We start from the raw sequence: 13,106 nt of genomic DNA on the forward strand, positions 1-13,106 counted from the left end.
TTTCAGTCCTATTGAAGCCTGTAAGAGAATCAGTAGGATGCCGAGCATGGCACATGTTTCAGCTTATTATATATTAGGTAGAAGAACGAAATTAACTAAACAGTTAATGAGTCCAATAATTTTTCAGAAACTAAATATTCTGGGCCATGCTCTAAGCCCTTTCCCAAACAAAAAAGTGTCCTATAGCTTATAAAATGTGCTGTAAAAGGCCAGGAATAGGACAATGTGAATTTTTAAGTCAAGAATATAAAGTGATAAAAGCAAGCAATGCTGAAGCAATAATAATGTACTCTATAATACAAAAACTCTACATTCTGCTATTACTACATGTTGTTGCATCCTCATGTACTAACAGGGTTATGTTGTCAGGCCTATAGGGTTATGAAAATTAAGCTATGCATCACAGAAGAGACCAAATATATGTGCTTTATTCAAACTGCAGCTCTCCACACTTAGTTTGTTTTCTGATGCTTTATGAAAACTGAGATTATCAGTTCACTACCATTCACAAAAGGAAGAACAACAGGTTTGCAGAAAGATAAAAACAATTAAGTTTAGTTCTGGACATGTCAAATATATGTATCTGTGAAACATGTATATACAGACAGAGACTATGACAAAGACAATTCCAATTCTGATTCCTTCAGCCTTTGGAGATTAACATCTCTGCCATGCCATGATGATTTAACAGACTATGCTATACAGATATGATCACTCTATGTTTAGTAAGCACAGGTTCAGTGAGAAACTGGAGACACTGAGTTTAGAACTCAGGAAATGATGTCTAGACTAGAGATTTTTGGGTGCTGTTAGCATAGAAGTGCTAGTAAAACCCTGCAGAGGGACTTTATGCCAGGCCATGTTGGAATAACTGGCACTAGACTTGCTCTCCTGTTGTGACAATAAGAACACTGGACAAAATGTAAGTAAGAAAGAGCTATTTGTAGTTATTGAACAATGGACAGCATAAGACTATGACTCTGAAAAAAGGGGAAACAAATAAAATAAGTCCTACCATTGTCACACCTTGCTACCTAAAAGCACTTTCTGAATAGTAGCATCAGGAATAAGAACTCAAAGCTCAGCATGGAAGTCTTGCTCAGGTGGAAGAGAAAAAGCCTGGAGTTCAGAGAGGCTATGGAAGCTAGAATTTGCAGGGCATTATGCCAGAAAAGAGGGAGCTGTACAGAGAAAGAACAACAACAAAAAAATTCCGTGGATCTCCTTGAGTCTGTCCATTGAATACTAAGCTATGAGTGGCCAAGATAAAACTCTATGAGGCTAGGGGCACCTAGGTGGCTCAGTCAGTTGAGCATCCAACTCTTCATTTTGACTCAGGTCATGATCTCAGGGTCATGGGATCAAGCCCTGCATTGGGCTTTGCACTCAGTATGGAGTCTGCTTGAGATTCATTCCCTCTCCCTCTGCCTCCCTCTCTGTTGCTCCCCTGGCTTGTGAATTCTCTCTCTCTCTCTCTCTCTCTCTCCCCCCCTCAAATAAATAAAAAATCTTTTAAAAAAAAGTCTACAAGGTTAGCCAATGGACAGATCAAGGAATTTTAAGCTGAACAATTCCAAGAAGTGATGCAGAGCTGGCAGATGTTTAAGTTCCAAACAATAAGAATGAAGAGACAAAAGAAGACAGACTTCAGTAGTAGGGCTAACCTAGCCAGTAAAAGATAGCTTATTTTGGTCCTTACAAGCTTAAAAAGAAGCATCAAATGGATAGCTGATCTACAAATAACTACCTAAAAAACAAATTTCAATACTCTTTAATAGAAGTCAACAAAATAGACATGTAATACCCATGATTTTCAGAATCCTATAAAAATTGCTAGACATACTCTTAAGAGGGCAGTATATACCAATGTAGACCTACTTCAAGAAGCAAGAAAAATCTCAAACATACAAACTAACCTTACACCTAAAGGAGCTAGAAAAAGGCATAAATGAAGCCTAAAGCCAGTAGAAGAAGGAAAAAAAAATTAGTGCAGAAGAAATGATGCAGAAACAAAACAAACAAATAGAACAGAACAATGAAACCAGTAGCTGGTTCTTTGAAAAAAATTAATGAAGTTGATAAACTCCTAGCCAGGCTTATTAAAAAGAAGAGAAGAATGACCGAAATAAATAAAATCACAAATGAGAAAGAATAAATAACAACCAAAACCACAGAAAGATAATTATAAGAGAATATTATGAAAAAAAATGCCAACAAATTGGACAACCTTGAAGAAGTAGATAAATTTCCAGAAACATATAAATTACCAGAACTGAAACAGAAAGAAATAGAAAACTTGAACAGACTGAAAACCACTAAAAAATTGAATCAGCAATAAAAAAATCTCCCAACAAACAGAAGTCCAGAGCCAGATAGCTTCACAAGGAAATTCCAGCAAACATTTAAAGAAGAGTTAATACCTATTCTTCTCAAACTATTCCAAAAACTAGAAGAGGAAGAAGACTTCCAAATTCATCCTTGAGGCCAGCATTTTCCTGATACCAAAAGCAGATAAAGATTCCACTTAAAAAGAGAACTACAGGTAAATATCCTTGATGAACATGGATGTAAAAATTCTCAACAAGATACTAGCAAATTGAATCCTTAACAGTACATTAAAAGAATCATTTTGCATGATCAAGTGGAATTTATTCCTGGGGAGCAAGTGCTTCAAAATTTGCAGATTAATCAATGTGACAAACCAGATTAATAAGAGAAAGGAAAGAACCATATGATCCTTTCAGTAGATGAAGAAAATGCATTTGACAAAGTACAATATCCACTCATGATAAGAATCCTAAAAAAGGTAGGATTAGAGGAAATACCTAAGCAATGTAAAGGCCATATATGAAAAACCCACAGCTAATATAATTCTCAGTAAGGAAAACCCGAGAGCTTTTCTTCTATAGTGAGAAACAACAGGGGATGCCCACTCTCACCACTGACACTTAACATAGTACTGGAAATTTTAGCCACAGCAATCAGACAAGAAAAAGAAAAATTTAAAAAGCATCCAAATTGGCAAGGAAGAAGTCAAATGTTCACTACCTGCCAATAATATGATGCTATATTTAGAAACCCTGAAAAACTAGACCAAAAATTTGCTAAAAACAATAAATGAATTCAGTAAAGTTGTAGGATACAAAACCAATGTAGAGAAATCTGCTGTGTTTCTATATACCAATAGGGAAGCAGGAGGAAGAGAATTCAAGGACTCGATCCCATTTACAATTCTACCAAAAAGCATAACATACATAGGAAGAAGCCTAACTGAAAAGATAAATGATATGTACTCTGAAAACTATAAAACACTGATGAAAGACATTGAAAATGACACAAAGAAATGGAAAAAGATCCCATGCTCATGGATTGGAAGAGGAAATATTGTGAAAATGACTATAGTATCCAAAGCAGCCCCTATCAAATTACCCACATCATTTTTCACACAGCTAGAACAAACAATCTTAAAATTTGTATGGGACCACAAATGACCCGAAATAGCCAAAGCAATCTTGAAAAGCAAAGCTGAATTCATCACAATTCTGGACTTCAAATTATATTACAAAGCTGTAGTGATCAAGACAGCATGGTACTGGCACAGAAAAGGACACATAGATCAATGGAACAGAATGGAAAACTTGGAAATGTACCCACAATTGTATGGTTAGTTAATCTTCAATAAAGCAGGAAAGAATATAAATGGAAAAAAGACTGTCTTCAAAAAATGATATTGGGAAAACTGGTAATCTACATGCAAATTATTAAAAGCAAAAATAAACTACTGGGACTTCATCAAAATAAAAAGCTTCTGCACAGCAAAGGAAACGATCAATAAAACTAACAGACAGCCTACGGAATGGGAGAAGATATTTGCAAATGACACATTGATAAAGGGTTAGTATCCAAAATTTATAAAGAACTTATAAAACTGAACATTTAAAAAAAAATGGGAACACGTGGCTAGACATTTTTTTCCCAGGAAGACAAATAGATGGCCAAAGGACACATGAAAAAATGCTCAATATCACTAGTCATCAGGGAAATACAAATCAGAACTATTATGAGATACCACTTCACACTAGTTGGAATGGCTAAAATTACAACACAAGAAACAACAGGTGTTGATGAGGATGTGGAAATGGGGAACCCTCTTACAGTGTTGGTGGGAAGGCAAAGTGGTGCAACCACTCTGGAAAACTATACAGAGGTTCCTCAAAAAAGTTGAAAACAGAACTACCCTATAATCTAGGAATTGTGCTACTGGGTATTCACTCAAAGAATATAAAAATACTAATTCAAAGGATAAATGCACCCCAGTGTTTATAGCAGCACTTGAATATAAGTCAAAATATGGAAAGAACCCAAATGTCCATCAACTGACGCATGGATAAAGAAGATGTGGTATATACACAATGGAATATTACATAGCCATCAAAAGGAATGAACTCTTCCCATTTGTAATGGCGTGATTTGAGCTAGAGAGTACTACACTAAGCCAAATAAGTCAGTCAGAGAAAGACAAACACCATACGACTTCACTCATTTGTGGAATTTAAGAAGCCAAACAAGTGAGCATGGGGGGAAAAAGAGAGAGGTAAACCAAGAACAGACTCTTAACTGTAGAGAACAAAGTGATAGCTATCAGAGGAAAGTTGGGTAGGGATAGGTTAAATAGGTGATGGGGATTAAGCACTGCATTTGATGAGCAACTGATGTTGTATGGAAGTATTGAATCACTATATTATACATGTGAAACTACTATCACACTGTATGTTAATGAACTGAAATTTAAATAATTTAAATAAAAACTTTAAAAATTACTTGACATGTAAAAAGTGAAAAAATGTCATGCATAACCAGGTTATTATTTCTTCATTGGGAATACATGTAGAGGAAGAAATAAAGGCTGGTAAAGAGGGAATGCTGGAAAATACCCAGCCAAGATTTAAAAGATGAGAAGAAAAAGGACCTGAGAAGAGTCACTTGAAAGTTTTAACACAAGATTTTAGAAAAATCACAAGATGTTGAATCACAGAAGTCACATAGGGAGAAAGTTTCAAAAAGGAGGGAGTAGTCAACAAGGAGATCAAGCCAGATAGATTGTGAAAACCGTCCACTGTGAATATCTTCAAAACTTTAAGCAAGACAAACTGTGAGAACTATCTGCTGTGAATATCTGCTGTGATATCTTCTATGCCTGGCAAAAGTAGTTCCAGTGGAGAGGTTGGGGTAGAAGCCAGACTGCAAAGGTTCTCAGGTGTCAATATGATGTGGTGAAGAAGAAATGCTAGTTGTATCAATGCAAGATTGTCTCTGAGCCAGGGTAGGCAAATATGTGTATATTTTTCCTTTGAAAATATTTCTTAAACATTCTATAACCTTTTTTAGCAATGTCTCCTTTCTCTTTTAGTCACATTTATTTTTAATACACAATTTCCAATAAGAATTATGAAATTAAAATTGTTACCAAAAAAGGCATTCAGCAGCTTCTGAACCTGAATGTTGCTGCCCACAGTACGATACAATCCCTCTGTCTTGATCCCTAGGGAAAGAAATTGAGATCAGTTTTGTTTCACAGCTAGAGCTTTCATTTCCCTCAGGGTAAAGAAAGTAGGTACTTACATCCTAGTCAGTTCAAACAGAAAAGTGTCTCCCTACCCTCTCCATGCTCTCCAGCCTTTCCCTACAATAGGGGAACAGTTTTGAAACCTCTCTCCAAATTATTCTCTCTACACTTTCATTTGGATTATACCAAAATTTCATTAATATGAACAGAAGAGAATATACTCTATAGTAAAAAGAAAAATATGATTAGGTGGGTAGCAGCGGGTGGCTGGGAAAAGTGCCACCATCTTGGAAGGGAGCTAGGTTTTAATTGAAAAAGGAGGAAATACCAATCTCCGAGTTGCCTGTGAGCAGTGATATAAAGGAAGAAAGGGATGGACTATGGCATATGTTAAACAGAGAGGCTTGGCTCATATACTACCTGCCTACATTCTAACAATTCTCAGAGAGAGACTAGAGAGTTAGAGTTTATTAAGGATTTTATTTATTTATTTGGAAGAGAGAGAGATCACAAGTAGGCAGAGAGGCAGCCTGAGAGAGAGGGGGAAGCAGATTCTCTGCTGATCAGAGAGCCTGATTTGGGGCTCAATCCCAGGACCCTGAGATCATGACCTGAGCCGAAGCCAGAGGCTTAACCCACTGAGCCACCCAGGCGCCCCTAAACTGATATGTACTGTGGTAGAAATTGAACTCTTATTTATTTATGATGGAATGGTAAGAACACTACTTGAGGAGTGTTCAGTAGTACTTTAGAATATCTTATAAGATGTTGGAAGCTCTTTCTCTTTATTTATTTTTTTGAAATACAAGAGGCTGTACATATTTAATATATACAACTTGGTGAGTTTGGAGATAAGTGAAACCATCACCACAATCTACCCATCACATACCCATCACCTCTAAAGCTTTCCTGTAGCCCTCCTTATTCATTATTTTTTTGTGATAAGAGCTCTTAACATAAGATCTACCATCTTAGCACATTTTAAAGTCTACAATACAGTATTGTTAACTACAGCTTTATGCTGTACACCATATCTCTAGGAAATAATTATCTTGTATAACTTAGAACTTTGTACCATTTGATTAATTAAGCTCTTTCTCTTTAAATGCAGGAAACCACAAATTATCCCAATATACTTGGATACCACTGGCTTGAAATTTGCTAGAATTTTAGAAATTTATGTCTAGTGTTCCAGGTTTATAAATAGTCTTTATCGCTAAAATGAGTCCTGACCAACAAACAACATCATTGCTAATTTTAAGAAATTTCCCTAGAATAAATTCAGAGTGACCAGATTCAAACACCACCAATACTCTGGTTCATTTCTTACCTTTGGTCTCAATGACATTGATGCACTTCCTAACAAACTTGAACCCCACTTCATTCAGTTCCACTATTTGAAACAAAGGAAAACAGAGTTAGATCCTGCTATAATAAGCTTTACCTACCAACCATTTATTGATCATGCTAGGAGACTGCAGTGAGAGATTAAGGGGTATGGTTTTTCATCACTAATACCCTTAAATAGAAATATTTTCCCCTTAAAAGAGTTTTTTACTCTTCTACCACAAAACACTGTTACTGATCTCTTTGCATTATGTTTATTTTAGGCATGAGCAACATCAGACATGAAATGTCAGGGTAGAAATGCACATAATTTCTATCGTGTGTTTAGAATAAGAAAGATACAATTAGTTCTTCTCTATATTACTATTACTACCTATACCATAAACTAAGATAAAGTGACTTCCTTATTTCACTAAGTAGACATACTAAAAAATAGGTATGAATTTTATTCCACACAGAGTCATCAACACATTTGCGTCAGTATTACAGAACATTAACTGATTAGGACAGCAAGCAGTTTGTAATGTCAATAGACCATAAATTTGACTCACTTTCTTCCTGTTTTGTTATGGGGCTGTGGTAGATCTACAAAAGAAGAGAAAGAAAACGCCAAGGCTATTGTCAATCACTATAGATAAGTGTGGCAAATAATACTAATCTATTTTCTCAGGTAGTCCATCAAAACCATTGGTGTCCCTGAAGCTTTAATAAGATGAAAAACTGGGCTAAGCAGAATCTTTGCATAGGTCCCCAGAAAACACTTGGATTAACAATCTTTGAAGCAGATTCCAAGTAGCTCACTGCAGCTGAAGTTGTAGCCTACCCATCTTAGAAATTTACTTATGTAAAGCCTGGAGAATTTTTCTGATGAAGCAAGAGAGCATGCGAGAAAAGAAACAGTTTTCTAATAGATACATGGCTAATGGGCATTGGCAGTAAAATGTAAATACTTCCAGTAACAGCCTCCTACCCCAAAGGCTAAGTAATGGGTGTTTCTCTGTAGAAAAGCAAGTGTCCAGCTGAAAGACACCCCTGCACTGATCAAGATTTGTCTGAGTCATATTGAAGAACACACTGAGAGCTACATGAGACACCAAAGGGGAGATCCTCAACAAAGTCTAGTCCTGGTTCCACCTCTATCTCATTAGGATATCTCGGGCATGTCCTTTTTGTCTCTATACTTTAAGACTCGTATCTCTAAAATGATGAGGATTGGAACAGATGTCCCTTCAAGTCCTGATCTTCTTTGACACTTTAAACAAAGGCATGTATACCACATCTAAGATTAGTGAATTGGGGTGTTTAGTAAATCAGCAAGAATAATAATGTGAAACTGCAGGAAGGAAGCCTTCTCTATGGGATTTGTTAGTCGGCTTTAACAATCTCTCCTTTTATTTATTTTTTTAAAGATTTTATTTATTTATTTGACAGAGATCACAATTAGGCAGAGAGGCAGGCAGAGAGAGAGAAGAAGGGAAGCAGGCTCCCTGCTGAGCAGAGAGCACAATGTGGTGCTCAATCCCTGGACCCTGAGATCATGACCTGAGCCGAAGCCAAAGGCTTAACCCACTGAGCTACCCAGGTGTCCCAGCAATCTGTCCTTTTAAAAGAAAATCATCTGCATATGTGTGTATGCCCATGGACAATTCAATGAGGGAGATTTCTGTGCTGACCAGCCCTAGCTGCCACTTTCATTAACAAGCTATTTGCGGAAACACTATCAAAGTCAAGTTGTTAGGGATCAATATTTAGTGAATCCATATTCTAATGTCATTCTCCACAAAAACCCATCTGTATCCTTCAACCTCTAAAACCTAAAGAGAGAACAAATTTAAAAGAGGGAATCAAGAATAAAATGCCCTGCTGAGCCTCCTACCATCTTCCTAGAGAAACATCAGAGGCATGCAATAGTTAAGCTCCAGGTTTCTGGGAAGGAGGGAGAGACAGGTCATGGACTACTTTCTGTATGCCAGTCCTCACAGTACCACTTCCCTCCTGCTACCTTCTTGGTTGCTATAAATGCAGTCTGAGATCTGACCACTCCTCTTTAGTCTCCAGGGCACTGAGGAGACACAGAAAGAAAAGTCTGTGGTGTGTTTCCCCTCTTAACAAATTTTTGCCTTGAATAAAACAAGAATATTAGACTATATTCAAATATTATTGAATTGCAGTAGCCTTGCACTCATTCTTTAGTCCAGTTAGAAGCACCTAAAACTAATACAGCACATTACAGTTGACAGATATCCCATTCATTTGATTTTTCAAAGCAATTCTGTGAGTTAAGTGGAACAGAGATTATTAAACCCATTTTACTGAAGAGAAGAAAACTGAATCTCAGCTACAATGACTTGCTTGAAGTCACACAACTGCTGAACAGCACAACTAGGATCCAAATTCAGGCTTTTGGAATTCCAACACTAGGAAGGTAATATTAGTTCATATGCCACTAGAAGAAACCCACATGGAAGATACTGAAGAGAAAAAGTGCTTTTCACTCGTTTCTGACTCCTCATATTGGTTATTCTATGATAATCACTAAAACATTTAAGGTATTGCTTGTACTCCTGTGTAACAATGTTCTAAACAGACTGGTACATCTTGAAACATAGGATGACAGTACCATCTTCCCCACCAGTTGTACCCTTCAAGAGAATAAGCTGATTTGGGAATGTAAGATGGGGGCAGCAAAATAATTTTGAATAAAATCTTAAAAAATGCTTATTCAGTTATGACAATTATTTTCCATCTTTCTATATAAATACATATTAGTTTTATAAACTGAAAAAGCTTAATTTTCTTTTTTTTTAATTTCTTTTCAGCGTAACAGAATTCATTGTTTTTGCACAACACCCAGTGCTCCATGCAATCTGTGCCCTAATACCCACCACCTGGTTCCTCCAACCTCCCACCCCCCGCCGCTTCAAACCCCTCAGATTGTTTTTCAGAGTCTCTCGTGGTTCACCTCCCCTTCCAATTTACCCCAACTCCCTTCTCTTCTCTAACTCCCCTTGCCCTCCATGCTATTTGTTATGCTCCACAAATAAGTGAAACCATATGATAATTGACTCTCTGCTTGACTCATTTCACTCAGCATAATCTCCGCCAGTCACGTCCATGTTGCTACAAAAGTTGAGTCTTCATCCTTTCTGATGGAGGCATAATACTCCATAGTGTATATGGACCACATTTTCCTTATCCATTCGTCCGTTGAAGGGCATCTTGGTTCATTCCACAATTTGACAACCGTGGCTATTGCTGCTATAAACATCGGGGTCCAGATGGCCCTTCTTTTCACTACATCTGTATCTTCAAGGCAAATACCCAGTAGTGCAATTGCAGGGTCACAGGGAAATTCTATTTTTAATTTCTTAAGGAATCTCCACACTGTTTTCCAAAGTGGCTGCACCAACTTGCATTCCCACCAACAGTGTAAGAGGGTTCCCCTTTCTCCACATCCCCTCCAACACATGTTGTTCCCTGTCTTGCTAATTTTGGCCATTCTAACTGGTGTAAGGTGATATCTCAATGTGGTTTTAATTTGAATCTCCCTGAGGGCTAGTGATGATGAATATTTTTTTCATGTGTCTGATAGCCATTTGTAGGTCTTCATTGGAGAAGTGTCTGTTCATATCTTCTGCCCATTTTTTGATATGATTATCTGTTTTTTGAGAAGTTCTTTACAGATCCTGGATATCAACCTTTTGTCTGTACTATCATTTGAAAATTCCTTCTCCCATTCCGTGGGTTGCCTCTTCGTTTTGTTGACTGTTTCCTTTGCTGTGCAGAGGCTTTTGATCTTGATGAAGTCATAAAAGTTCATTTTCGCTTTTGTTTCCTTTGCCTTTGGAGACATATCTTGAAAGAAGTTGCTGTGGCTGATATCGATGAAGTTACTGCCTATGTTCTCCTCTAGGATTCTGATGGATTCCTGTCTCATCTTGAGGTCTTTTATCCATTTCAAGTTTATCTTTGTGAATGGTGTAAGAGAATGGTCGAGTTTCATTCTTCTACATATACCTGTCCAATTTTCCCAGCACCATTTATTGAAGAGACTGTCTTTTTTCCACTGTTTATTTTTTCCTGCTTTGTCGAAGATTATTTGACCATAGAGTTGCGGGTCCATATCTGGGCTCTCTACTCTGTTCCACTGGTCTATGTGTCTGTTTTTATGCCAGTACCATGCTGTCTTGGTGATCACAGCTTTGTAGTAAAGCTTGAAATCAGGTAACGTGATGCCCCCAGTTTTATTTTTGTTTTTCAACATTTCCTTAGCGATTCGGGGTCTCTTCTGATTCCATACAAATTTTTAGATTATTTTCTCCAGCTCTTTGAAAAATACCTGTGGAATTTTGATCGGAATGGCATTAAAAGTATAGATTGCTCTAGGCAGTATAGACATTTTAACAATATTCATTCTTCAGATCCAAGAGCATGGAATGGTCTTCCATCTTTTTGTGTCTTCTTCAATTTCTTTCATGAGTGTTCTGTAGTTCTTCGAGTACAGATCCTTTAGCTCTTTGGTGAGGTTTATTCCCCAGGTATCTTATGATTCTTGGTGCTATAGTAAATGGAATCGATTCTCTAATTTCCCTTTCTGTATTTTCATTGTTAGTGTATAAGAAAGCCACTGATTTCTGTACATTGACTTTGTATCCTGCCACGTTACTGAATTGCTATATGAGTTCTACTAGTTTGGGGGTGGGGTCTTTTGGGTTATCCACTTAATTTTCTTTCTTAAGAAGAAGATTTGTGGGTCAGATACCTGAGTCGCTCAGTGGGTTAAGCGTCTGCCTTCAGCACAGGTCATGGTCCCAGCATGCTGGGATCGAGTCCCACATTAGGCTCCTTGCTCAGTGAGGAACTTGCTTCTTCCTCTACCTCTGCCTGCCACTCCCCTGCTTGTGTTCTTTCTCTCTCTCTGGCAAATAAATAAATTAAATCTTAAAAAAAAAAGATTTTGTGGGCACAGCTGCATAATGTAACACTGAAGCAAGAAGCTCAGAAACCTGAATTTTACGCCCCACTGTTATGCCTTTTCTGAGAAATCCCAGATAAGTCCTTCACTCTCTCTGGAACTCAAAATAGCTTACTTTTTAAACAAGAAATGTCAAGTCAACAATTCCTTCTAGCTCTAAAATTTTGAATCTGACAATCTGACTATTTAATTTTCCTAGACCCAGTGAACCACTAAGGGCCCTCACACACTGTACTATGGTGCTGAGGTTTCTCTAGTATCCTGAGGCAACTTACAGGTTCTTTTCCATCCATGGCTTCCATCCATAGCCTTCTGTTAGCTTCTGAAAGGGCCTGCAAAGTGATGGTTCCTGGCCTAATGGGGGAAAAAATGACAAGTTAAAAGTAGAAAACTCACTTGAGAAATTGGAGTGTTGTGATCTAGGGTCCCTCTCAGCCCTGGGAGGTATCACACTGAGCAGGCACATACAGAATTCCAATTTTTCAAAATCTCTTTTACTCAAAAAACCAATGGAACATTTAGAGAACAGTAACTTTGGGAACCCTAGGAGAGATGGTATCTTGGCAGCGTCATGCCAGGGTCAGGCAAGGAGATAGGAAGGTAGATGCCAAGACACTTCACCATAATACACAATTAAATTAGCTCCATTGTACTTGAGACAAACTGTGGCTCTCTCTACTTTTCTCTTTGGGAAGGCAGCAGTTTTGTCTGGGCTCTAGGAGTAAGCATATTCAGCATGGGCACATCCATCCACCAAAACCAAACAGAACAAAAACGGCTTTCCTACTTCCCCCATCTATGGTGTCTAAAGAGTATTTCCAGTTGGAAAGAATTCAACAACATGCACGCTGGCTCAGCACAGGGAGGAGGCCTTCTGGCTGACTAAAGCAATCTATGACTAATAATAACGGTTACTGAATGCTCACTAGATTGGTACCAGTTTCTAAGTACTTTATAGGTATTAATTCATGTAATCTACCCAGGAACCTATAAAGCAGATACTATGTAGGAATCCTTATTTTACAGAAGGGGAAACTGAGGCATTGAGGTGTTCCTTAAGTTCATGCAGTAGGTAAGTATAGAACCAGGATATAAAATGTAGGAATTCTGGTCCAATAGCCATCTTCTTTCTTTTTTTTTTTTTCTTATTTTTTTATTTTTTCTAAACATATATTTTTATCCCCAGGGGTACAGGTCTGTGAATCGCCAGGTTTACAC

General features: G+C 37.6%; 1 protein-coding gene across 1 annotated transcript in view; it reads right to left on the bottom strand.

Annotated features, from left to right (window-relative positions):
* LOC101679362 (oligophrenin-1) overlaps positions 1-13,106 on the bottom strand; it is a 307,195-nt gene that overhangs the window by 234,878 nt on the left and 59,211 nt on the right. The window contains exons 8-11 of the mRNA XM_045071280.1: positions 12,164-12,242; positions 7,465-7,498; positions 6,897-6,959; positions 5,468-5,542 (exon numbers count right to left, since the gene is read on the bottom strand). Of these exons, the coding sequence (XP_044927215.1) occupies positions 5,468-5,542; positions 6,897-6,959; positions 7,465-7,498; positions 12,164-12,242 (251 nt within the window). The remainder of the gene's footprint in view (positions 1-5,467; positions 5,543-6,896; positions 6,960-7,464; positions 7,499-12,163; positions 12,243-13,106) is intronic.

This window comes from Mustela putorius, unplaced genomic scaffold, assembly GCF_011764305.1.
Source record: "Mustela putorius furo isolate JIRA1106 unplaced genomic scaffold, ASM1176430v1.1 tig00003985_pilon_pilon_pilon, whole genome shotgun sequence".
Lineage (NCBI taxonomy): Eukaryota > Metazoa > Chordata > Mammalia > Carnivora > Mustelidae > Mustela > Mustela putorius.